Consider the following 13,531-nt stretch of genomic DNA (forward strand, 5'->3'; position numbering starts at 1 on the left):
GTAAATGCTGTTATAAATCCACAACACAATCTATAATTAGCAAACCACGCCGAATAGTTTTCCAAGTCAAAATTTTATTGATGCTCACAGATCGCTTTGAACATAAAAGTGGCAGCAGCAGCAACAACAACAACAACAACATAACACATTAGTAGACAATTAATAAAGTACAGCTCAGGACAGGTCTGTTACAGCAATAGTAAGCACAAAAAAGGGCATATGACACTATTTTACTGGAATACATGTTTTAGAGGTTATATCCAAAACTACAATTCAGTACAGATGTCTAGAATATTCCTGTGTTGCAAATGACACCATGCTGTATTAATATAGACCTGCAGCTGATTTATGTTAGCAACCATAGGCCACACTTAACAACAACAACAACAACAACAACAACAAAAGTAAAGTACATATGTAATCACAAAATCTGATGTTGACATATTCCTAAACTACATAAAACTTGTATGTATACTTTTCAGAAACAATAAAACAAAGCACATGCTGAAGATACCATAACTGTGAAACGTGCTTAGGGATTATAAAAAAAAAAAAAAAAAAAAAAAAAAAAAAATTTGTATTCTTGTGAGAAGGCAGACCCTGCTTAATCACAAGGAAACCAAATGATTAAGACACATATGGCAGGCCAGATATCCTACCAAATTTTTTGAGGCCCAGAGAACACACAAAACCTTTTCCCACAATCATTGCAATTTACCTACAATGGAGAGCAGGTCATTTATCCAGGTAAACTGCTGCCTTCTTTTATGAAAATAAAATGCAGTCAATCAGAACTTCACAAACACTGCAAATTGGAGTGTCTTTTTCCTGGACGAGGTGATTATGTCTCTCAGAGCAGTGTCATGTCCGTCCTCATTCATGCCAGCATGACTTATTTACAGCAGAGTAACTCGAGTAACATCCACTATAGCTTTGTAATTCACTTCAACTGACGTAGCTCACTGTTTTGGATCCCCACTCAGTCACTCTCCCTTTAACGTACCCCGGCAGGGAGGGGGATTGCAACATCCTCAAGTACTGTGTTCAGTGGCTCAGGGTATAATATGCGCATACTAAGGGGATGAAGTGTTAGTGATTCATTTGTCAGGGTCAACAGCATCAGACTGCACTCAGGAGGCCTCTCTGCACACCCTCTGCTTTGACACTGCAGACAGTAACTGTGCTCAGTTTAAAGGTGAACAGTGTTTGCAACATTCATTCTACGTTATTACCCATGCACCCCCCTCCCCCCAATAAGTATGTGCTACTGTTGAACAGCTTCAGTCATTTGAACAGGGTCGCACTGAGGGCCTGTGGAAACCTGGATGGAGAGAGGTTTTAACAGATTACTGTGTATGTTGGACACAATGTATCAGTGGTGTCATTGCTTCCAGAAGTCGTCTATGCAACATTCCCACACTTGTAGGTCAGGTTCTGGATGTCCATATCATATAGACGCATGTCAAGATCAACGCCCTGTGTGAGCAGCAGTGGTTCACCAAACATCTTCCACAGATGAAATCCAGGCACATGTTGCACCTGCTGTGTCATCAGGGACAACAGGAACTGTCTGCTTACAGCAGGGTTACAATCAAGTGTGCCTCTGGCCAGGCTACCACTGACACCACGACAATACCAAAAATGGCTACTCTGGCGTCATGAAAGAGTTTACAGGAGAGTGGAACAGCACTCTGTTGCCTTCATTGATTAGATCAGGTTTTGTCTGTATGCAAGCAATGGGTGCACACAAGTATGGTGTACACCTGGTGAGCTGTTTATTCCAGAGTGCATTCACTCACGACACAAAGATCCGATCCCAGGCTTAAAGTATGGGGGGTCAACAGTTATGACTCACAGTCATGTGTGGTATTTCTGCAGGGTAAAGACACTAGTGTCTGATACACTGCACAGGCTGTTATCCCTATTCTACTGCCATTTCTTTGATAGGAAGATGATGTGCTTTTTCAAAAGGACAACGCATGTGCACATACAGCTGCTGCAACGCAACATACTCTTCATGGTTTACAACTGACATAGGCAGTAAGATCACCAGATCTCTCATCTACGGAACACATCTGGGTAAGCCTGCAAGAATGATTGCCAAGCTGCAACAAAAGGCACAAGATGTTTGGGATAATCTATTGATAATGTATTGATGCAACTGTCTGGAAACCCTTTTGTGTGACGTATATTTCATTTGGTGTCAATATGTTGTCATACCATCTCACTTGTCAGTAAAACGACCTTGTCCCTGAGGGTGTTGCATTTTCTTTTTTCTTTTTTTCCCCCACAGGGTATTACTCTTCTCTTTGGCTATGAGGTAATAGTTGATAATGGAATGCCATACTGTATCAGAAAACTTTCCCCATTATTGCCCCTGGCTTGCTCATTCTCATGTACCTAGTCATCCAGCAGGAATATCACCATCTTCCTTCCTGTTTTTCTCACTGTAAAAATATTAGTTTATCCTTGACATTCTAAATCATTCTGTTTTCTGAGAACACTAGCTGAATCCTCTGAAGGGCAAACACGGAATCTGAGAACACATCTAGAAGTCACATCACACTCACTCCAGTGACTTCAGAATCACATGTGTGAGACGGTCATTTCAATTATCACCTCAAAATAATCATGTTGACACCATTAAACTTGGTGACAGCGTTCATCCTTCTTTATATATTCGTCCTTCAATTTGACGTTTCCCAACAAAGGATGATTTGGTGAATACCTTCATTGTACAATCCCGCATTTTGGCTTTCAGAAAACGTTCCACCCCAAAAAATCAGCTTGTACCTATCCTGGAAATGTCTGCAGTGGAATGTTTCTTTCTTAATAAAATATGAAGAGAGTACTGGGTGTCATGTCAGGAGCATACAGAGTGTGAGGCAAAATTTGATAGCACAAAGAAACAGCATGACTGCTGTGTTCTGTGCAGAATGAGTGGCGTGTTCTAATGAAGCATAAACACCCACTTGGACAGCAGTTTGTGACACTTTGTCCAATAAAGTCATCAGCAGAGTTTGGTAGTATGCTCCTATGACAGTTTGCGCCCTACAAGCATTACCTATTAGCTCCAAGTCGTGGCTGTCCCAACAAGTACCCAGCATTACCTTGTCTGATTATGGTTGGTTCTCCACCTTTTTCAGTAGTGTTAATTCACCTGTTTCCAGAGTTTGCTCGATTTTCTTGGTGGCCCAGAACTCATACATGGTGATCAGGCAGCCAAATAAGTCATCTGGCTTGAGCTAACAAAGCTGCAGCATTTCTGCCACTGCCAATTTCGAGAGCTTTTTGAACGGATGTGAGCAGCCACAGGAGGCAGTGACCTCCTTCATTCACAAAAAGTCATGCAAGATGTTGAAAACTCACTGACTGATTTTCACTTTTACCACTATTTCCTCAAATCTGATAGAATTATCTTTTTGAACAGTATGGCTTCCAGTTCTCCTGAGACTTCTCATTCTTCATGTAGAGATGATCTGCCACTTTGCTCTTTGGCATTCAGACTTTTTGACCAAAACAGAAGCATCTACGCCACCTAATCACTGTTTTGCATGACATTCGACTGTTGTCATACACCTCCATCACTCAGCTTGGACTTTTGCACCATTGTCTACTTTCAAATGTGGAGAACAAATTACCACACAATATTCCACTTCATGAATGTGCTATGTCATTTTGCTTTGGCTCCTCTAGCAGTGTGCTACAATACTGTTACCCAGAGATTTTAATGTGTGTCAGGTTTGCTGACATGCACTTGCAAACAGACAAAAAATTGACCTGATTTTTCTGAGATGACCATTAAAACTTTATTACTACCCTCATACAATGACTGTTCAGCCCCATACACAGTGGCAGGGACATTATAATTTACACATTGCTCTCTGAAAGTTTTAGGGCTATAAAATTGGGCTATATGACAAAGCATGACCTCATGGTAACTTCAAAGTGTCTGTAGGAAAATCCAGTTTGGGTTCCATCTTTTCATGATTGCTTCCCATTCTTAGTTCCCTACGACTTCATAATGGATCAAAAAGAATATGGGAAGTACTAAGATACACATTTAAAAGCATTTATACTTCCTTGTGAGTTAGTATTTATAGTGTCAAAATGAGAATGGAATAAAATAATTATGAGGCTTTGGCAATGCAATGAATACCTCTGTATTCTGATGAGTTCTATCCACCTGTTTAGCAAACAACTTAAGGAAATGCACTTTCAAAGTTCAGCCTATAGTATGTTTCATCATTTTTTGAGAATGGTGCAGACACAGCTCCTTCCTAAGGCTCCAGTTGAAGTTCTTGAAATGTGAAGGCACACATGAACTTCAACTACACACTGCTGAAACACATGATAAATGTGGTGGTAATATTAACCATGTGTAGCATGTGTAGGGTATCAGATTCATTTAAATAAATTTCTGTAATTCTTTTAGCTTGCAAATTTATTTAGGACTGGGTGATCCTACACTAGAAACCAGCATATAAGTAACGAGCAGTACATGGCTCAAGACAGAGAGGGTCAAATGTTGACTCAGTGTAGATACGTATGCATAAAATAAATTGTTATATGACACAGTAAATACTATTATAACAAATTTAAAAAGAAAAGGTCTAACCTGAAGACACCTTTCTATGCTGATCACTGCAGAGCACTCCAAGAACAGGAACTGTATCTCTTATGTTTGAAGATTTGAACTGGGATTTGTTTAAAATCAGATGCTTGCAATTAGCACCAGGAGACAATCAGCACGGGTGTGTGAGTTACTGTTATGTAAATGTGTGTGATTTTCTACTTCTGAAGAAGCACTTTGTCTGAAAGTTGAAATATTTCTAGTATACTTTTCCCTTGTGCCTGCCAGTGCCTCATCTATGTGGTGAGTTGCAATCTGCCCTTTCCACATTACTGTTAATTCATCATGTGCCTTCTATTGTTTGTTGCAAATTTCTATATACCATACTAGACAACTGTCATTCGTCCAGGGACATTTCTGCACTAAATGCCCACATTCACAGTACAAAGGTATGATATGCACCACGACACAGAAGAAGAGTGCCTACTGATCAAGCACCAAAATAGGTACAACACGAGTGTGGCCTTCATAAATACAAATTGAAAAAGGCAATGAACTCAAACTTTCAGAACAGGTGACACCATCATTGGGGATGGGGGACTGAAATCTGATGTAGTGAAGAATAAGTCACCCAGAACCTAGGGTCTCAGCACTGTCTCTCTTTTAATTCAACACTCTATGTGGGTCATTCTTCCTTACACTCTATGGTCTATATATATTTTTCCCGTATCTTTTCTTTCTCTCACATGTAGGTTCCTATAAGAAGGCAGCAGTTGTTTCTCTAAGCTACCTCTTCAACACATTGTTCCATTTGTGCTGCTATAAGTCCTACAAACCATTACCAATTAAGCAGTAGGTAATTACTGATTAGGCACAAGAGCTCTGTAATCATGATTCATATTTTATATGTCTATATCGGTAAAAATGAAAAAAAGTAAAAGACAAAAGAGTGCACAAGCTAGTAACCCATCGCTGAAGATGTAGCTATATGGCATCATTTATAAATCAATATTATGATAGTTATGTGTTGTAGTAGAATATCTCTTATGAATTCAAACATCTTCGGGAATTCGGAGTTTGCAACCTGTTATTGATCAAAGCAATTAACATCATTCAAAACAACCAACTTGAAGTATTTAACGTCTGAGCCATGCATATTACTAAAAAATATAAAGATAAATATATTTAACAGTTTGGAAGGAATGATTTCAACCTCATTTATACGACTCCCAAACTCCTTCTTGTTCTCTCTAAGTTTCTCATCCAGCTCCTGGTCGTCTTCAGCTGGATCCCTGTTATCACCCAAATAATATGAGTGTGCATTCCATGTAGAGAATTGTCGCTGCCGCTGCAGTTGCTCTCCAATGGTCTGGAATGCTGCTTTAGCTGTAAAAGATAACTTAGTCAGCATGTTTATGTCTTACGCAAAAAGTTTAGGAGTAATGGAAGCCACTCACTGAATAGCAGAAGTGTTGAGTCGAATCAGTTCTCTCTTGTGTTACACTACCCCTGAAGCACCCCCCCCCCCCTCCACACACACACACACACACACACACACACACACACACACACACACACACACACAGTCAGTGCCCCTACATAGTGCCAGCTGGATGCACTATGCTGTGACTACAGTTTGACAAGTGCACTGGGTGTGGAGGGACTGGAGATTGGGTAGCAAGCAGCTGAAAGGAGGCAGCAGGATTGCTGTCTAGGCATGCAGGAGGGATGGGTGGCAAGTGTATGGCCTAGACATGTGATGCATGGGTGCTGGAGCTCGTGGAGAGCCGGCCAATGATGAAGGTAATGTGGAAATGTGAACTGGTAGGGGTTGATGGACAGAAGAAGGGCAAACTTTTGGTTGGAGGGTGTGTAGACTATGGGTCAACAAAGAATGAGGCCAGCAAGGTTCTGGGAGCAAAGTATGTGTAACTCCCATCTGTGTAGTTGAGAAATGCTGGTGGTGGAAGGTAGGATCCAGATGGCCTGGGTTGTGAAACTGCCTTTGAAATCATGCACAATGTGCTCTACTGCCTCTTGTGCCACTCTATGGTCAACTTTGTATTTGGCCACACTTTGGTGGTAGCCATTCATTCTGATGGTGATGGACAGCTGGCTGGTTGTCATACTGATATAAAAAGTAGTGCAGTGATTGCAGCATAGTTGTTACATGACATGGCTGATATCATGGAGGTACTGCTTCTGTTGGGCTAAGCACAGACAAGCCCGTGACCACTCACTGTGTACACGAAATATTCAGCAAAAGATAAGCACATAATCAAAGGGTTTAAAATAATAAAATAATATCTCAGTTTTCTGCTTGAGTTTTTCTACCAGAGTTTACACACACACACACACACACACACACACACACACACACACACACGATCCACTCAATCCACTAGACGATTTTTTGTTTTGAAAAATATAAGTCACTTTGGACCTACATGATGCTAGGGCAAGGACAGTTGATTCAGATGGAGCTCCACTTACTTGATAAGCCTAATACAACTTCTGTGCAGTACGTACCTCACTGTTTGATTGCAAATGACTGGTTTGCTTCTACAGTCATCCACACCATTAACACATAGCACACCTTGAGATTAATAATGTTATAAATGTTTGAATCACCTCTGAGATCTGAGTGGTGTGACAATACAAGGCACACCCTTCACGTAAATAAAATCAACAGTTTACATCATTCTCCACAATAATGTGCACCACATTACTCATTATTGTGTCATTGTTGCTCATGCCCTCTGTAGTAGGTGGATGTGATGTCACACAGGGGTATGGGGAGTGCTCAGAAGGGCTATTCTGAATTTGGCTATTACAACAGTTATTACAACTGGGAGTTTCCATTGTATGACAGTTGTTCAAGTACTCCGTGGCAGCCACTGACCATATGCAAATGTGCGACAGCACACTGTAGACATCACACTAAAATTACACCATTTCTTTTGTAGCATTCTCTTCACAATAAACAGAAACCTGTGGTGCATTATGAAATTACGGGTAGTTCATGAAAATATAAATGGCATTTCCCGCCAGGGGCCACTGGCTTCCTCTCGCAGGTGACTGCAGTCCACGGTTGGAGGCCTTTGGTGGAGGTGCCCGGAGCCACTCAACAGCGTGCTACTCAAAAGTGACATGTGCTGCAGCAGTGGTGGTGCAGTTGTAATGCATGAGTAACTACACTCCTCCTTTCTTGGGAAGAAGAGTGCCCAGATGCAGGCTCCTCTGCTAAACTATGACGGTTGACACATCCATGCTGTCAGAAGCAGTTGTCCTGGGTCCAAACAGGTCCCAGTCTATGTGAACTAGCAAGCAGGAGCGAAAGTGGCATGAGAGCAGACACACACAAGTCTTCCTCCCCAACCGGAAAAGCCAGTGGACAACCCCAGCGCCCTGCAGGCACAGCTCATGTCAACATAGCACTTTGTGAGAGGTGCCGTGAGCTGGGAAGCTGTGGTGTCTGAAGATAATGTAGTCAATGTAGGAGATGCAGGCACCAGCATAGGAGGTGCCTGTGCGAATGCTGATGATGACCTGGCAGCCATTCCCCCAACTCCCCACACCAGCCCTGCAAAATAAGGCACTGCAGAAGCACTGAGAGGCCGAGCCACATTGGTTGGGTGCAGCCAGGCCACTGGTGGAGCAGCTGGAAATCACCTCAGGAGTGTGCAATGGCACAAACGGCAATGCCAGTGGAAGAGGTGCCAGCATGGCGGTCTGCTGAGTGGCATCACTGTGCACCTGAGGGCACAACTGATTGGAATGGCAGGCCACAAGGCACTCGTCAATGTCCACCATGAACACATGGTGCCCACGGTGACTGTGGATGATGCCTGGACTCCAACATTGGTGTTGTCTGAAGCCTCAGGCTTAGACCACGGTTCCCAGCAGAAATCACAATCACTTTGTAGCTGCTACAGAGGTGACTGACTGGGGGCAAGAGCTATGGCTGCCAGCAGTGCAAAACTCCTCTTCTGGTGGGAATTCCTTGTGTTTTTAAGGACCACAAAAGATATTCTGCCTTGCCATTGGATTGCAGATGAAAGGGAGGCACCATGCCATGGTGGATGCCATTGTGTGAGCAAAAATCTAAAGGACTGAGCCAAAAATTTAGGACCGCTGTCCAAAACTACCGCACAAGGTAGGCCTATATCCAAGAAAGGTCCAGCAAAGCCTATAGAGATTCACTCCAATAGCAAGGGCACTGGCCAAGAGGAAAAAACTGTGTGCTGTGCGGCCTGTTGTTTGGAACACTGGTTGCAGCCTGTGACCAGGCACTTCACCTCACAATCAATGCCAGAATAGAACACACGCCGACATGCCAAATGTCTAGTGCAGTCACCTCGATGTAACAGAGTGAGAACCTTGCAGGGCAGTGGCACTGGAACAACAACAAGGGGAGTACCCCCTTCCGTCAAAAAGAGATTAACACCATCCAACAGGGAAAAATGATTATGGAAAACATAGAAGTTTCACAAAGAGCAGGATGCTCAGCCTGGTGGACAGTCAGTCCACCCATGTCATATCATGTGCACAATTTACTGATACACAACGCTGGGTCTGCGGATCACAACACATATCCTTGGTTGTCACATCCCTCCTTTCGTTCCCCGAAACACCTATGTACCTTGGCACCCACGGAGAGACACCTCTTTCCCAAGCCTTTTCATTTGAGGAGGATGTCCTGGATACTCTGGACTACTTTATCTGCTGGGTACAAGCATTGTAGGGAGTAAGAGGAGCTCAGGGAATTGGAACAGACAAGGAATTTAGCACTCAAAACATCTCTCATTTGCTCCAGCGACTGCAAGATCACATATAATTCCACGTCGATGACAGTAAAGTCTGGAGGCAGTCGGATCTTGAGGACATGATCAGGGAAAATAACATGGTAACCAACAGAGTCCCCCTGTTTAGACCCATCCATAACTACAGCTACAGAGTCAATTAAAACGTTATAAAAGAATGTATTAAAACTGCATACAGAAGTGCAACCTCTCCTGTACTGAACTAAATCCAAAATTACTCTGGGCCTCTGCAGTAACCAGGGTGGCAGGCGGTTGAAATTCTCGGTTTGGTGTGCCATGTGATCCACACCATGGGATGGCAGCACACACTTTGTGCAGATCGCTAATGGCCTCATTGCCTGTGAGCAATTGGTAAAGATGTATTCCCATAGATGGACAAACAATGGTATGGTATACTGGTGAATGAGGAGTAGTGAGGAACTTACACGCCTGGTAGAGTTGCCACTGGATGGTAAGTGGTGGTTCACCAGCCTCAGTGCAGAGACTGGGTATGGGGCTGATCCTGTAAGCACCCATGGCCAGTCTGATACCCTCAGGGCATATAGTGCCAACGATCTTTGGGGTAAGAAGACCTCGCTGACCCTTATGATCTGCACCCATAGTCCAATCACAATCCCATGAAGAACCTACAAAGCTACAGCAGAAGCATTCTGTCTGCTTCCCAAGAGCTGTGGCTCCCTTATCCTCAGGCTCTTTAGTTGTGATAACCATGACAGTTTGGAGTAAAAAATGAGGCCTTGAAACCACAAACAGACTTTAAAATGGAGAATTGTGTCCCACATACACAATTCATGTACAGCAAAAAGACAACGAGAATGATTAAAATGAACAGGTCTCTGCATAAAACATGAAAGCAATCTTTGCAGTCCACCCCTCCAACCTCTTCACCATAAGTTGCAACTGACAACTTGGTCTTGTGATATGAAAGAGCAGAAGACTGCAAAATCATCCATAAATAAGGAGCATTGGAAAGGACTGCCTGCTGTGGATGATGTACTGTGTGCTGATATTCTTGAGTGAATATTGAAAGTAATATGTAGTTAACGAGCTTCATGGTTAATATTCATAAATGTAATAGGTTAAAATTATGTGAAAGACATACTGTGTGTAGTGGTTTTCTTTGTATTCTTGTGTTCAATGTGTCTGAGAATGCTGAAATAATGCCAGCAGACTGGAAGCAGCACAGTAATGGCAGCTTCGGAAGTTGGTTGCTGTACACACCGATCCGACAGCACCGCCACACCAAAGAACCAGAGGAAGACTTCATTGGGCCAGCAGATTCGACACAGAATAAATTATAACATTGTTAATATGAAAAAACTGGTTACTAGTGTAATTTTGTTCATGCCTGTCTTCCACTGAAGTAAGTCATTCGATGGAAACATGTACCATCCTATGTGTACTGTGAAGAATTATAAATCAACGGAGAAGATAGTTATTGTGAAAAGAAAAAAACACTGCTATTGCAGACGTTTTATTTTGGATGCTTGCATGCTGACATTGGTTATCAAAACTGAATCAAAATCCTAATCAGCGGTTGCCTTTTTTTTTCCTTAAAGATGTTATTAATTTTTCTCATGACTGTGAGTGAGTTTACTGAAAACACTGGGAATAGTTAAAGTTAACCTGAAAATTATTGAAGGTTATTAAAGTTTACTGAAAGTAAAATATTTTGACAGTCACACTGTACGAATCAGAGGTATGCTTAATGATATTGCGTGCTTGACTGTTTAGTAATACACGCGAGCATCTCTGGTTGTCTTGACAACAGAAACTAAGTGCAAAATATCCAAATACAAAAAGTAGCCTGAAATTGATATTTCCAACATGAATCTTGATGAGAGAAAAAGCTATTACTGCTCATTTGTAATTTTCGAAAATATGTACCTGCAAAATATAAAAAATAATTCTTCAGAAGAGACAACGTTAAATATCGGCCCATTCACTATAGTTGAAAATAAGGCCAGGCTGATCTGTGGATACATTTCTGTGGCCAGTACACGTCCAGCTGTCTGCATGTTGTAACTAGTAGTATGAATAGAGTTGGATCTGCAGGTATGATGTTTGTGACACACTTTTTAGCTTTCCATGTTTGTTTTAAGTAACAATGATGCATGGGGTGTTGAGGGAGAGCAAGATCTAAGACACAATAATGCAGTAATTAAAAAACCACAGCAGAAATCATAAACATATAAACAAAGTATTTTATCTTAATCCATTAGGTAAAGCTAATATCACAACAATATTAAGTCGTATCTATCATGACAAAATAGTGAAACAGTCTGTTTACTTTTGTGATGATGTAGCTCACTGGTAAAATTTTGCATGAGTTGCCACTGTTCTCAAACACATTTACCAGTTTTCATTCTTACAATTGTGGTAAATCATCAAAGTACATAAGTCAAATCCCCTCTCCTTGTGACACACACTGAAATGACAATATATAGTGATATGTACATATACAGGTGGTGGTAGTATCATATAATCACCTACACAAGGAATAAAGAGGCAGTGCATTGGTAGTGCTGTCGTTTGCACTCAGTTGATTCATGTGAAAAGGTTTCCAACATGATTATGGCCGCACAACAAGAATTAACAGACTCTGGAGACTGGAGCTAGGTACACGAGATACTCCATTTGTGAAATCATCACAATATACCAAATTTCAGGTATTACCTCTTCCCATGGACAAGCTGTGGCTGACGGCCTTCACTTAACGACCAGGGGCAACGGTGTTTGACAAGCTGTCAGTGCTAACAGACAAGTAACACTGCATGAAATAACTGCAGAAATCAATGTTGGATGTACAATGAATATATCTATTATGAGAGTTTATCAAAATTCAGTGTTAATGGGTTATGACAGCAGACAACAATCGTGAGTGCCTGTGCTAGCAGCACAACATTAGCTGGAGTGCCTCTTCTGGGCTCATGACCATGTTAGCTGGGTCCTAGATGACTGGAAAACCATGGCCCAGTCAGATGAGTCCTGATTTCAGTTTGTAAGAGTCTCAGGTACAATTTGAGTGTGGCGCAGAGCCCACGAAGCCATAGATCCACATTGTTAACAAGGCACTGTGCAAACTGATGATGGCTACCTAATCATGTGGGCTGCATTTGCATGAAATGCAATGGGGCCTCTGGTCTAACTGAACTGATTGTCATGGTTATATTTGTCTACCTGGAGACCATCTGCAGTCATTCATGGACTTCGTGTTTGCAAACAATGATGGAATTTTTATGGATGACAATGCACCATGTCACCTCACCACAATTGTTTGGCCTCCAGACTGCCCAACATGAATCCCATCGAACATTTATGGGACATAATCAATAGCTCAGTTCATGCACAAGATTCTGTTCCCGAAACACTTTCACAATTATGGATGGCTCAATATTTCTTCAGGGGACTTCCAACGACTTATTGAGTCCGCACCATGTTGAACTGCTGCACTATGTCATGCAAAAGGAGGTCTGACATATTAGGAGGTATTTATGATTTTTGTACCTAAATGTACTGTGTTCCAAAATGTTGAGTAAAGTTTGAATATACCCTATGTTTACACAAGACATGTGGGCTCTCCAATCTCAACTCTGGAACCCAAGTTCACCAAGCCTGAACCCTGCCAATGCCAACTGAGCATTCTCAAATGCAGCTTACATAATGCTATGGACTTGCCAAGTATTACTGTCTGCAACTATAATTACATTAACCACTCCATACTGGGTCATATGAAAGGGAACATTCATATAACAATCAAAATTGGCGACTAACTGCTAAAGACCAGTTGTCTAAACACTATTGATGAAGTATTCTGGAGCAATACCTTAGTTTATCAAGTGCTGCATGTTATGTATTGCTTGTAGCGGAATCTCATCAGTGGCTATGCTGAGGTGGATAAATTGGTTCCCATCAGATCACCGAAGATAACCGCTATTGAGCATGACCAGAACTTGGATGGGTGACCGTCTGGGTATGCTGCATCCTGTTGACAATTTTGCCATTGCCTTTCAGCGGAGGAGACAGAAGGGGTGGTGGCATTAAGTCCCTGATCATTAGTCTTTGGAGCAATGTCCTGGATTAAATTACAAACCTTTGTGCATCCTTATCTGGTGGATAAGGATGTTAAGCTTGG

At 42.0% G+C, this 13,531-nt stretch overlaps 1 protein-coding gene across 2 annotated transcripts in view; it reads right to left on the reverse strand.

Moving 5' to 3' along the window:
- Nucleotides 1-13,531, reverse strand: part of LOC124619894 (death domain-associated protein 6-like) — a 150,318-nt gene that overhangs the window by 49,762 nt on the left and 87,025 nt on the right. For both annotated transcript variants that reach the window (XM_047146525.1, XM_047146524.1), the window contains exon 6: nucleotides 5,787-5,959. In XM_047146525.1, the coding sequence (XP_047002481.1) occupies nucleotides 5,787-5,959 (173 nt within the window). The remainder of the gene's footprint in view (nucleotides 1-5,786; nucleotides 5,960-13,531) is intronic.

Source organism: Schistocerca americana, chromosome 6, assembly GCF_021461395.2.
Source record: "Schistocerca americana isolate TAMUIC-IGC-003095 chromosome 6, iqSchAmer2.1, whole genome shotgun sequence".
NCBI classification, from domain to species: Eukaryota; Metazoa; Arthropoda; class Insecta; order Orthoptera; family Acrididae; genus Schistocerca; species Schistocerca americana.